Consider the following 14,082-nt stretch of genomic DNA (forward strand, 5'->3'; position numbering starts at 1 on the left):
CCCAGATGCTGCCTGGGCAGTAGGCAGCCTGCCTGCCGTCGCACACGGTCAAAGAGCTTAGCGTAAGAGAGGGGTTATCTTATTGGAAGGTACACGATACATGGAAGTGTATGCGGAATAGATGCGGATGTGGATGCGAATGCGGATCAGAGAAGTGGGTGTAAAATATTTCAAATATAACTTATCTCTATAATCACGTCTGGTGCGGGCTGCCGATGAGCCTGAGCCTGTATATCTCTGTTTGTATCTTAGTTTGCAGCTTGTTATCACGGTCCTGGTAATACATACCATGTGTCCCCGTAATAAGAAGCCACAAAAGTTCACTCACCAGCGCCAGGAAAATCGATCCGATATGCCTACGAATTCGTTCGACCAAATCACACATTGAGCATAGCTATAGGTAGGTTAGGTATAGAGACTTTCGATTATATTAGGCCTTGTATGACCATCACGTGAATCTTACCAAGCGAATGACCTTTGTTCGACGTTAATCAAAAGTTATGGTCACAAGCTCACGCATGTTTGAAAATATGTGCGAATTCGTTTCGATATTATAGAATTTCGTATCATATCGTATTAAAGCGGCGCGGCGTCGAGTCGGCGGTGGCGTTTGGAAGAGATGTTAACGAGACAGAAGCTTGTCGCTATACTAAAGTTCGCCTCCACTATACCAAACCTACATATATATATACACGCCTAATAAACAGCTGTAGGATAGTTTGAATTCGAAATGAATTGGCATTTTTGTTGACAGGTTTTTGAGGAAGATAAATATATTTTCTGATCAGTTCTTACGGAAACGGTTATGTTTTATTTTTATTTATGTTTCCATGTTGGTTGGTGTTTTTTTTTTTGGATTAATTGGCGATGGCCGACACGAGAACGGACGTCTTATAACGGTGGTACTAATTGGTATTTATAGAGAAAAAGTTTAGTTTTGTATCTGGATCTAGAGTTTTTCGACACGTGTTTTCTATTTATACCTTTCCAAAAAATAGGACCAAACATAACTTATTAATTATTATAATTTTTAAGTTGCATGGGAATCTCAAATTTACTATAAATAGGAATTGCTTGTATATGACGAATTTTCTAAAAATAGGTTTTATTTTGAGAGATATGAGTCAAATTCAAAAATATCATAGCGCCCAAAACAATTTTATTAAAATTTGTTGTTGTACGGTTTGGGCAATATAACCGAACCCTTGGGTGATAACACTTTTTTGGGTTTTATGAAATTCCAAATAAAAAGAAGCGTTAGAACTTATAATAAAAAACGCCCAAAACATTAAAAATGTCATTTCGGCCAAAAATGGGTCCATCACCCAAAAACAATTTTAATAGAAAGTTCCACAAAAGTTAATTCCAATTGCCCAAATCAATTTTAAAAACGCCCAAATTAGTAATTGTAAAAATTGCCAAAAGATGTCATGTGTTTCAACACTTGGGCATTCTGCCAAAATATTTGTCTATATTGGGCACTACGACATTTTGAGTTTTGAGAATAAGAGTGGAAGAAAAGGAGAGTTTTATTTGAAGCTAAAATCTTAGTTACAAAATAAAACAAGTGAAAATAAAAGGAATGACAATTGGTAAGTGAAAAAGATTGCAAGCAATTTAAACTCGAGCCACGACCGCGATGTATAGCTTTTAGAAGCCTTATGGACGGTAAGAAGCCGACCGTCGCTCTTATGACTCAAAAACCACAAAAGCAAAAAGATCAGTATTTATGAAAAAATATGCGAACTCTTGCTCGCTGTTGGGATAGACTTTTATAATATGAATGATGATGGGGTAACTCAATTTCGATACAAATACAGGCAGTTCTATTAACTAAGAGTGTCAAGAGTACTGATTTTGGCCACTACTAATAACTTCCTTGCAAAATCCTGGAGGTGAACTCTAAGAATTTAAGTTCAAAATCCAGTAGAGTGCGATGGTGAAATTGCCTGTTGCCATTTGTGTGTGTTATTTGCATCTAGCAGAATGCTATTACATTTGGTATACTCCATGTGAGTGTGGTGATCATGTTGCCGCGTTACAGTTTAAAATTTTGTTGAAAACCTCGGAACTTCAAGAAAGAGTTATACTTTTAAAATATAGTTATATCTTGAAAAAATGTTGAATTTTGAAGACAATCTACATCTATACTAATATTATAAATGCGAATGTAAGTTTGTTTGTTACGCTTTCACGCAAAAACTACTTAACCGATCATCAATAAACTTTGCACATACACTCTTGAAGGTATAAAAAGTAACATAGGATACTTTTTATTAAAAAAAAATTTAAAAAAAATTACGAAAAATAAGAAAATTGTTTGTCAAAATATCGTCAAATTTAGCTTCTTCAACGCCATCTAGCATAATAGTAATGAAGTTTCAACCCTGAATACTGTAATACCAACCCACTGTATTACCGACGGTGACGACAATATCTAATTCAATTGAATATAGTTTTAACTGTTTCTAATTTTTTTATATTTATTGTTATTTTCTTCAGTCGTTACATGCAGTATAATAAAATTCACATTTTTGAGGCATAATTTTTGTGGTTAGCTGTTACTTTATTACCATTGAATTTGGCACAGGAAGATTCGCCCATCTGTAATTTTAGTAAAAATAGTTCACGAGGTAGGATGCTGCAAGAATGCAAGCTTTTAGTGTGGGATGAAAGTACAATGTCTCACAAGAAGGCTATAGAAGCTTTAAACCGAACCCTCCAGGACTTGCGAGATAGTACAGATATAATGGGAGGCATGTTAGTTTTGTTGGCTGGTGATTTCCGTCAAACCCTCCCAGTGATTCAAAGGGGGACACCAGCAGATGAAATTCAAGCGTGCATTAAATCATCAATTTTATGGCCAACAGTTGAAAAACTCCGCCTGAAAACGAATATGAGAGTGCACCTTCATAATGACGTGGATTCAGGACTTTACGCAGAAATGTTGTTGAAAATTGGTGATGGTTGTTTAGACGTTGACGCTGAAGGCTACATATCACTGTCAAGAGAATTTTGTAATTTAGTAGAAAGTGATGTGGATCTCATTGCTAATGTTTTCCGGAACTGCAACAAAATTTGTGTAGTGATCAGTGGTTATGTGCAAGAGCAATATTAGCACCAAGAAATGAAATTGTAAATAGGATCAACACTGACATTTTAAACGAGGCTCAAGGAGAAATGAAGGAATATTTGTCAATGGATACAATTATGGATACGGAACTAAGTACTTCATATCCTGTGGAGTTTTTAAATTCACTTGAACTATCGGGTGTACCGTTACATAAACATCAATTGAAACTAAATGTACCAGTAATGCTTACGCGAAATCTAGATTCTCCTCGGCTATGTAATGGAAAAAAGCTTCGGATAACAAAATTGGGACAGAACATACTTGGTGCTACTATTTGCACAGGTGTCGGTAAGGGAAATAGTGTTTTTCCAATTTAAAAGGGTTCAGTTTCCCGTCAAGCTAAGCTTTGCTGTTACTATAAACAAGGCACAAGGACAAACATTACAGGTAGCAGGAGTGCATTTAGAAAACCCATGCTTCTCTCATGGTCAACTTTATGTAGCATGTTCACGTGTATCTAATGCCCGGAATTTACACATATTTACACCCGACGGGAAAACTTATAACATTATCTATAAAAATATTTTAAATTAATACTTTATATTTTATTTTTTTAAATTGTTAGAATTCAGAATTATTTATTTTTGTTACGTTGAAATATATTTTAATATTTGTTGTTGCATTTCAATAAGCATATATTAAGGTGTTGAAACTTCATTGTAGTACGAATTTTTAAAAATTGTTGATCTCAGCCAAGCAACAAAATTTAGTTATTATATTGACTCATTTCTATTATTATACCCTTATCCTTTATCTCTCATACTTATTTAATTTCTCCACTGCGGTCGAAGCCGCGGGTAAAAAGCTAGTCCTTAATAATTTCAAACAAAAATGTTGAAATTTTTGATTATTAAATATTATCCAGAAAACGAAATCGGTTTTTGAGTTCCTGACAAAATTTAAAGAAAAAATATCGGTTCTATGGGGGGTACTCATTTGGAGTAATACAAAAATATATTTCTTTACTTAAGGAGCCATGTTAAGAAAAAAAAATTATAATAAAATATATGGGTCCGTTTTTGAGAAAACTCAAATTTTCAATAAAAGTCCAAAAAATTTGTATTCTCAGTCTTATAAAAATGAAAACAATAATAAATAAATGAATAAGCTTAAAATATATATTTACAAGTTTGAAATCAATCAATCCAATGGTTAGAGCTGCAGAAGTGAGGACAGACATTCTTCTGCGCGGTCTCTCTGGACTGGATTCGAAGACCTTCCGGGCTGGAGCGTTGATGTTCATTCCCTCTACATACGTACGTACAGTTCGTCCTTATATCTTCTTCTTTATTCTCCGTCTGTGCATACGGGAATTTTTCATCGAAACATCCTAAGATGCACTAATCTTTCTTTGACAGGGTGCAGATGAGAGAACCGGGATGTCTTATAGATTACTATTTTAGATGCTCGAAAGAGGACTTTACTACTTAATTGCCCTCTAAGTCCAAAGATGCAGCGATTTGCAAGAGTTATTCTTCAATTGATTTCAGCGCTAATGTCGTTGTCTGTGCTTATAGCGGTGCCTAGATAGACAAAGTCCTTAACTACCTCAAAGTTATAGCTGTCCACGGTGACGTTTTGTCCAAGACGTCGTTGTTCAGTGTCCTTTGCCCTCATTGAGCACTAAGCCCATCTGCTTCGCTTCCGTCACAATGCTCAAAAACCCTCCACTGACATCACGCTTTGATCTTTTAATTCTGTCAATATCATCTGCGTATCCGAAGGACCTTTGGAAGATTGTGCCTCTAGTGTTTACGGTTGAGTTTTAAACAATTCTTTCCAGACCGATGTTGAAGAAGTTGCATTTCAATCCATCGCCTTATCTAAAACCTTTTTTGACATCAAATGCATTGGTGAAATCTTTTCCGAACCTGATAGAGCAGCGTGTATTCTCAATCGTTATTCTGCACAAACGAATAAGATTGAAAGGGATGCCAAAACTAGACATTGCTCTATAGAGCTCTTCCCTATAGATGTTGTCATAAGCCTTAAAATGCTGGGTTTTTCCCAAGACCTGTCATAATGTAAATATTTGGTCAGAGGTGGACTTTCCTGGTCTGAAGCCACACTGAAAAGGACCTATCAGGTTGTTGACGAACGGCTTCAGACTTTCACATAATACAGCAGAGAAGATCTTATACGCAATGTTAAGGAGACTGATGCGGAATTTGGAGGGTCTCCTTTTTTATGGAGGGTCTCCTTTTTTATTTTGGGCAAACTATGCTGAGATTCCATTCATCGGGCATGTTTTATTCCAACTTTATTTGCAGATGAGTTGGTGCATGCTCCTTTCCAAGTCATTGCCTGCGGCTTTAAATAGTTCGGCAGCTATACCGTCAGCTCCAGCAGCTTTGTTTGATTTCAGTTTAGACATATGTAGCTATCTTCACTTCGTCGAGGTCGGGTAGACGGAATTTTTGATCTGCGTTTACCTAGGTTGAGTGCTTCTATCTCCCTTACAGGGGAATTCGGTTCGTCATCGCCGTTATATAGTTTGGAAAAGTGGTCTTTCCATATATTCTCAACATAGACTGCCGTTCTACTACGATGTCCCCCTGATCGTACTTACAAGGTTCAGTTAGTGGCTGGTACCCTTGGGAGGTTTTTTTACCTTTTGATAAAATTTACGCACCTAATTCCTGCTATGACATCCCTCTATCTCCTCCATCGCGCTTCTCATGCTCTCTTTTTTATCCATCTAAGAAGCCGGTGTTCCTCTCTCGTCTTCTGCGCTAGCAGCTCTGGTCCTTCCGGAAGCCCCGTCGTTTTGTAATCAGTCCGATGAATCGAATTGAAAATGTTCACATTTCTTGATGCTTCAAAGTCAATAGAATCCCAATTTAAGGTTTTAAGAGAATATCTCAAGAACCAATAGAGCTATCGACTTGTTTTACAGATAATAACAAGAAAAGATGATAAAAATACCTTTTAAATAATTGAGTCAGTGTTTTTTTTTTTACTATATTGTAATTTAAGAAAAAATAATTTGAACAAAGTTTGAATATCAAGCAGACCTTAGCAAAGGAATGATCAATATCTTAGAAAACGTCACTTTTTGGACTATTAATTCATTTTTTTTGAATAAATTTGTCTACACTTTAAAAAAAAGCCTTTATGCAGTAAATTAGGAACTTAAAAAACATAGCAACACATTTTAAACTATAATAACTACAAAATCTTTGTACAGTACCGTCAATTTTTATTTATTTTTTAAATACTTGAATATTTTGAGAAGTTTCATGTGAAAAAATTACTAACTTAGCGAGTGTTTGAGTGCACTCTTAATTAAATTTCTTAAAACGAAAACATTTACCTCCTGCACAAATTTGTAACTTTTACTACAAAAATTAAAAAAAAAAACTAAGACTTTCGAAAACAAAACTTTTTAAAGAATTGCCACAATTTTTCTTTTCTCCTCCACTCAGGTAATGAAGGTAAAGTGCCTACCTATAGGGTTTTTTTTTCTTCTAAAAACGATGTCCTCATAAAAATCAACTTAAAAACTTAAATTTCTTCTTCTCTAAATAAGATAGGTACTTAATTTCAATGATGGATGATTTTGCATCTGTATATGTTAGGTAGAACTTTCAGCGGAAAATAGAAACTTTGAAGCTAAAAGAAAAAAAATAAACCAAATAAACTAAACTTAACTACAAAGCAAAACAAGTATAAGAACAACAACAACAAAAAGAAAGAAATACCAACCTACAGCTACCTATGTACCTACGACGACGCTACTAAATAATTGCCATAGCTAAAAAGTTTACTTCTGTGCTTTTTCTCTGAGTTCTGCACGTCCACTTCCGGTTTCGCAGTTGTTGTTCAAATGGTTCCGCGACCTAAAAAACATACAATACAACAAATAAAAACACTGAGAAAACAGAAAAGTTTTTTAAAAAATGGAAAAAGATTCAAACAGGACACAAAAGAGACACGTCTCTATCCCACATAACCATACACCAGAGACCAGGACCAAGACCAGCCGCCGCGCCGGCCGCGTCAAGCCACGCCATCCATCGCCACACCGCCCACAAACATTTTGAAAAGTTTTGCCTTCCAAGTTTTCATTATTTAATTCGTCATGCCCAATCGTATTTATTTTTCTTTTTTGGAAGATACTATTTATAAGATTGGTCAAATTGTTGCCTCATTTAGTTTTGGTTTTTATTTCCTCTAATTCTTTAGTAAGCTCATTATTTTGGTTCCTTTTGCTATTTTTCGCTGGGAATTAGGTTTAGGTTTATCAGTTTTGGAATATATTTTGTCAGACTTTATCTATGACCCACTAACTTTTTAAGTTTTCTTTTCAACAATAAAGTTCTTTTGACGGAGTGTTTTAAAGTTATATCTGAATCGAAAATGAGGAAAAGTATGAGAACCTATAATTTGTAGATTTGTAAAGTTTTCGAAAGATACTTTGAGGAATTCTTAAATTAAATACGTAACATTTTTACTTTATAATTTAAAAAATCCATTACGAACATTTTCTACCATCACAGAGGTTCAGGACTTCACAATAAAATGTTGTAAAGAGTTTTCCGCTTGCCAATTTTCCCAATTGGGGAACGTAAGTGACGTCTCGGTTCAAATGGTCAATCAGCTTTAATTGTTGAGTCAGCTTTATCTTGTTTGGGTGTAAAACTGGACTCTTGTTAAATACGCCATAATGTGGTTTGAGTGATGCATAATTTTTGAGAAAGCCTTGCAATTTGGATCGTTTCCTACGGACAACGCCTGAACAGAAGCTATTTATTCGACATTCGAAAAAATTCGCGCAAAGAATAGAGCATTTTCTAAAGTAAACTTTTTATTGTTAGTGTGAATTTTCAAAATAGAAATAATAACAAAATTTATGATCCTTGAAAAACTCACGACTGTATTCAAGCACTTAGTCAATAAAATGTTAAAATAGCGTGTCAGCTGAAGATCGTGAAGTATATGTTACCCTTTTTGAAGGGTTTACAAAAACTGGCTCAGGTGATGATGACAAGATAGCGAATAAGGTGCATCAATGTCTGAAGAGGTGTTCTTCCACGCTGGCAAAACCACTGCGTAAGCTTTTTCATCTGTCCTACTCCTCAGGTCTCGTTCCGAGCGGATGGAAAACGGCATTTGTCCAGCCTATTCCCAAAAAAGGCGAATCTTCCTCACCCTCTAACTACCGACCGATTGCACTTACGTCCCTTCTTTCCAAGGTCATGGAAACGCTGATTAATTATCAGCTCAAGAAATATCTTGAAGATCGAAAGCTTCTTAATGACCGGCAATACGGCTTTCGTAGCAATAGGTCCACTGGTGATCTCATGGTTCATCTCACCGAACAGTGGAGCAAATCTTTACATCGTTTTGGAGAAAGTAAGATTATTGCACTTGATATTTCAAAAGCATTTGATAGGGTTTGGCATTAGGCTCTCTTATCGAAAATGCGTGCATTCGGTTTTCATGAATCCCTGCTTCATTGGATTAGTAATTACCTTTCGGATCGTTCAATACAAGTAGTATTGGATGGATTCAAGTCTGAAAACCATAAAATAAATGCTGGTGTGCCCCAGGGCTCTGTTTTATCTCCAACACTCTTTCTCATTTTTATTAATGATCTTCTGTCTGTAACATCTAATCCAATACATTGTTTCGCTGACGATAGTACTCTTAGCTTTTCATATTCGTTTTCAGACTCACATCCCTCTTCTTCGGATGTGGAACTGCAACGACAAAATATGATAAGCTCATTAAATTCCGATCTAAACAGCATTGTTCAATGGGGATTAAAAAACCGCGTGGAATTTAATGCTTCGAAAACCCAATGCTGTCTTGTATCGTTAAAGCGAGATATACCCCCATTGCCATTATCCATGGATGGCACTTGCATCAATGAGACTGAACACCTCGATATTCTCGGTATGTGTGTCACCAACCACCTCTTATGGAATGATCACATACGCGATGTCGCCAAAAATGCCGCAAGGTGTTTGGGTTTTCTTAGGCGATGCAAGAAATATTTCACCCCTTCTGATCTGGCTGTTATCTACAAGACTTACATACGTCCAAAGCTTGAGTATAACTCCCATCTCTGGGCTGGTGCTCCTGCAACTTACTTAAGCCTCTTGGATAGTATTGAACGTAGAGCATTTAAATTGATAGGTGATAATATCATCATAAGTTCTTTTACTTCGCTTGAACATCGTCGTAAGGTCTCTTGTCTGACCCTTTTTTACCGTTATTTTAACGGCTTATGCTCTAGTGAAATAGCCAGTTGCATTCCTCCCCTTAAACAGTTCAACCGTAATACTCGCGCTTCTAGGAATGCTCATCAGTATACCTTCGAGCCCAACTTCGGTCGTACTGTCAAATACAGAGATTCGTTCTTTAGCCGTACTACGCGAATGTGGAATGCCTTACCACACTCTGTCTTTCCTAGTCATTGCAATATTCAGGAATTCAAAACCAATGTGCACCGACATCTCCTTTTAAACCCTCTCTCCTCTTCCTAGTGCTCACACTGTGCATCTGCATAATAAGGGTAGTAATACCCCCTTGAGTGTGTGTTTATTATAAAAAAAAAAAAAAAAATGTAATGTGTACATTCTAAATTGGAACCGAAATTAACACCTAAATCTTTAAATGTGGAGGAGCGTCAGAGTTTTTCCTGTGATATAGAATAATCAAATACACTACCGATTCGTTTTTTAATAAAAGTTATCGTCTGGCTTTTCAAAGGGTTGAGGGTAAGGCTATTTTTGCAACAACAAAATGTGAAACTTCAATGTCGGCTTGCAAAAGGATAGGATCTTGGGTGGACTTTATTATTTTGGTCATGTCGTCAGCAAAAACAAGAACTTCACATGTTCGTTACTAGATACAATGAACAGAAAAGGCCCAAGGTTGCTTCCCTGTGGAAATTTTCAGAATGACAATTTATAAATTTTACCATGTAGGATATTTTATTAAGGTATGATTTAATCCAAGTTGAAACAAAATGGTGGAAAACCAAGAGCTTTAAGTTTTAAATAAAATAATTCCGTGACTAAGTTGGCTTTAGAACAACTTTACACCGTCAACTTCATAACCTTGGTGTCAAGCGTTTCAACATATGTTTGAGAATGGGAGGAGATTAGTAACGGTTGATCTTTTTTCACAAAACCATGTTGCTGTTCGCAAATGATATTTTTACTAAGAAATGCTACACTTTCACAAACTACTTGTTCAAATACTTTAGGAATGCAAGAAAGCCTTGCAATGGGCCTGCAGTTTGTTATATCCACCCGTTTACCTTTCTTGAAAATTAGTGTTAGAAATGAATTTTTTCATGCACCGGGAAAATTGCCTGTTTTTAGAGGAAGTTTGAATAAGAACGTAAGGGGTTCAACTAAAGCGTTACTACACTTTTTAATACTTTCCAGAAATACCATCGGGACCGGCTGAGCAGTCATCATTCAACGCGGATAAAAGATCAAGGACCGTACTCTGTAGCACAGGGATGTGACTACAGCTAGTTTGCGAAAAAGAGTGAATATTATGAAGAAATACTTCATCGACTACTTCGGGGCTATTGACAAATGATTCACTGAAATTTGTTGCAAAAGCGTTACAGAAATCAACAGTTCTATCTAATGAAAGGTTCTTGTAAGTGAAGTTAACTGGAAAGACACCTAATTTTTTCTTTAAGCTTACAAGTTTTCAAAATTTGTTAGCATTCTCTTTCAAAGAGTTACCCATATCAGTAACATACGAGTAACTAGGGTACACAAAAGAAAGAGACTTAAATTTACTAAAGAGTTCCACATAAAACGAGAAGTTGAATGGAGACAGACTTTTGAGGCAAGTTTTCCATGCCTTATTTCTTTTGTAACGCAGTAAACGCAATTTTTGTGTGTACCAAGGATGGCGAAAGTTTGTATTGCGTGATTTCTTTAAGGGTACCTTTTTTCCAAACAATTATTAAGAATATTATACAAAATTGAAGCTGCTTCGTCAATATTAGAAAATGCTAAAGTATCAGAAATTACAGAAATGGTTAAATCATCAGACAAGAATTGGATTTTAGCTTTTCTAAAGTCAAAATTATGTAAGCAATCAAAGGATATATTGTGTTCAGTGAGGTGATTACTTTAGTCAAGAAATAAATAATTCCTGATCTAGATTCTAGATCAATAGTGCTAATAGCGTCAGAAGAAAATACTAAATCGATAATTCGATTTTTAGATACAGCTTCTTTGCTGTAAGTCAGTAAAAAGGATTTTATCGAGAAAAAATAGTTCCAACCGTGAAGAAAAGAAAGAGGCTTCAAGGCAAGATTCGTCTTCCGATGACATCCAGTCAATGTGTGGAAAGTTCAAATCACCTAGAAGTAAAATATTGGTGTCAGAGCAGGCCAGACTGATAAGAAAGTCTAATATCAAGGAAAGTTTGCTATAACCAGACTCTAATCTTTTTGGTGGAATATAGTTTTTATCTTTGCTATCTAGATGTACCCGTTTTGTGTACGGTACAATAAAAGTTTAATCTATGTCTATGATATAAAAATCTTCAAAAACATAAGTGATCGATTACATTTTCCAGAGGATATTAAAAGTTTTGTTATTTGGTCCAAAAATAATGGGCTTAAGCATAACCCAGTTATATGTCAGCCAATGACTTTCTTTAAAAAACGTTAAAGGTTACTCTAAATAATTTCATGATCCTTATTTCATTTTCGCTGTATACCCCAGGTATGGAATTCTTTTAAAGAGATCCATAATAAAAGAATACAATAATGTTCAACGTAACTTCATAAGTTTTGCCCTAAGAGGGGTACCATAATGAAGTTGCTTAAAATGCAACCTCTATCACAAAGGAGTGCTAATAATGGTATTGTCTTTTTTCGTCAACTTTAAACTGGCGTAAAAAATCTTCCTGGTTTAATAAATTGTATAAGTTTAAACTACCATCCTATAAGCCATTAACTCCTAAGTCTAAATATTCAAATATAAACTTAAAACCCTTTGATTTCAGCATTAGTATATTCTTAGAAATACCCTAAAAAAATATAATAATTGATAAGCTCTGTTATAATATTAAATCGATTTATTCAATTTTAAAAACGCAATAAGACCAATGTTCCAGTTTATTTTTTTTTATTTACTATCTAAAAATAATATGACTAAAGTAAATATTAGTTAAGGTTATATATATAATTAAAACTTATTATTAGCACTTATTGCTTTTAAATTGTTGCATAGCTTTTCAAAAAATTCTTCCCGTTTACTTGAAATGTCATTTCTTTAAAGTATCAGTACTTGAAATAAACAAATCACTCGAAATAACTAAACTAATTGTATTAAATTTAATAACATAATTAATAATCTTGATACAATGCATTATTTTTTGTAATTTTGTAATTATAAAAGCTAAGCTGCAATACCTGACCACCATCAGTACACTCTGTCCCTAGCTGCCATTAATTCTATTGGAGAAAAATAACTTATCAAGATGAGAGCAGCTATCGTTTGTCTAGTGCTTTCTGCAGTCGCCATTTCAGCTGATCTTCAATCTGATATTGAAGATGTTGCCTCTCACTTGCCAATGAAGAAGATCGAGTCAATTGGTAAGCAATACGTTGCAGCTTATCCAAAATATGCCGAAGGACTCCGGTTTGTGGAAAAAGTCACTTACGAACAACTCGTGAAGAATTTCCTCCAAACCAAAGACGGACAAGAATTTATTGAATACTTTAATAGTCGTGGAATTAACATTACTAACATTTGGCTTAACGTGGCTAAGAAAATAACTGATTTAAATCGCAAATGGTTGGAACCAGTTATGGAGGATGATTTGAATGGATCTATCACCAATATCAGTGGAAATATTATGGCAGATTATAGGAAAGCTATTGCTGAATCTGATTTTGTCGAGACAGTGCATAAGAAATTGGAAACCAGTCCTGAATTTTCAAATCTTGTAGCTACTTTCATGGATCTCGAATTCCGGAGTCATTTTTACCGCGGTGCAAATTCTAAAGTTCTTATGGGTTTTGGAAATAATGCTGCAATGCGTGGATTCTGGGGAACAGCTTTTAAAATTTTGAAAGCAGCAGTTAAAGCTGCAATTTCATTTTTTGGATAAAGTTGGAATCAGGTATTTGAGAAAAAAATTGAATAAAGGTCCTGAGTATTGACCATACATTTATATTGAGTTTAAACGTGTTTTGCTTGTTTTTTTTCGAAATATTTTAGGAGTCACAAAAATTTAAAATGGTGGTTTGAGTGAATTCGCGCTAAAATTCGAAGATTCTGGGATTCTACTCACACTGATAACAACATTCGATTCGTGCCCGTCAGTCGGTATATCTGAAAGTCTTATAAAATATTAATAACAAAATTTTATCTAAGATACAAAAGGTTTAAGTCAATGTCTTTCTCCCTTTTCAAGATACTTAAGTTAAAACCCAACACCGTAATATTTTTCTACATTTCCAGATCAAGAGACATTAACTTTGGCTATTAAATAGTAGTTTATTTCCAATTTTAGACAAAGTAGATTTGAAACTACTTTTCCTTAATAAAAAACTCTCTTCTGTCGAAAAATAATTAACGATATTGAAATTTATTCTTAGTTTTACTACTCTGTGGTGAAATAAAAACTCTACTCTACACGTTTTTATAAATTATTTTTCAATAGAAACTTAAGTTTGTTTGCTATAAACTATTAAATTCCCTTGAAAGATGGCTACGATGGATTGAAAAACCTCTAAAAAATCTGACATTTTTGAAATTGAGATGAATCAACTCGTTTACCCTTAAATTCATGCTCTTTGATAAATTCATCAAAATTAAAAAAAAATAGATTTTAGCCGTTTCCTTTATAATTGTTTGGGGGAATGATGGGGCAAAATGTGTTTCAATCAGAAAAAGTTTTTAAAAAAGAGAAATTCAGCTATATGCAACAATTTCTATGAAAAAGCCTTGTTATGT

The 14,082-nt window shown here is 34.8% G+C and overlaps 1 protein-coding gene across 2 annotated transcripts; it reads left to right on the forward strand.

The window, feature by feature from the left end:
- Positions 1–12,528: 12,528 nt before the first annotated feature.
- LOC129949418 (uncharacterized) lies at positions 12,529–13,698 on the forward strand. 2 transcript variants are annotated; one of them, XR_008782036.1, is made up of 3 exons: positions 12,529–13,246; positions 13,345–13,444; positions 13,489–13,698. XR_008782036.1 is itself a non-coding variant. In XM_056060865.1 (2 exons), the coding sequence occupies exon 1, from the start codon at positions 12,602–12,604 to the stop codon at positions 13,232–13,234; it is 633 nt and encodes a 210-aa protein (XP_055916840.1). In that variant the 5' UTR covers positions 12,529–12,601; the 3' UTR covers positions 13,235–13,246; positions 13,345–13,698. The 2 variants fall into 2 exon arrangements, 1 of the variants encoding a protein (XP_055916840.1); XM_056060865.1 differs by having other exon boundaries at positions 13,345–13,698.
- The last annotated feature ends 384 nt before the right edge of the window (positions 13,699–14,082 follow it).

This window comes from Eupeodes corollae, chromosome 3 (genome assembly GCF_945859685.1).
Source record: "Eupeodes corollae chromosome 3, idEupCoro1.1, whole genome shotgun sequence".
In the NCBI taxonomy this organism is placed as follows: domain Eukaryota; kingdom Metazoa; phylum Arthropoda; class Insecta; order Diptera; family Syrphidae; genus Eupeodes; species Eupeodes corollae.

Coding starts and splice junctions, on each gene's coding strand:
- LOC129949418 (XM_056060865.1), top strand. CDS start 12,602: ATGAGAGCAGCTATCGTTTGTCTAGTGCTTTCTGCAGTCGCCATTTCA.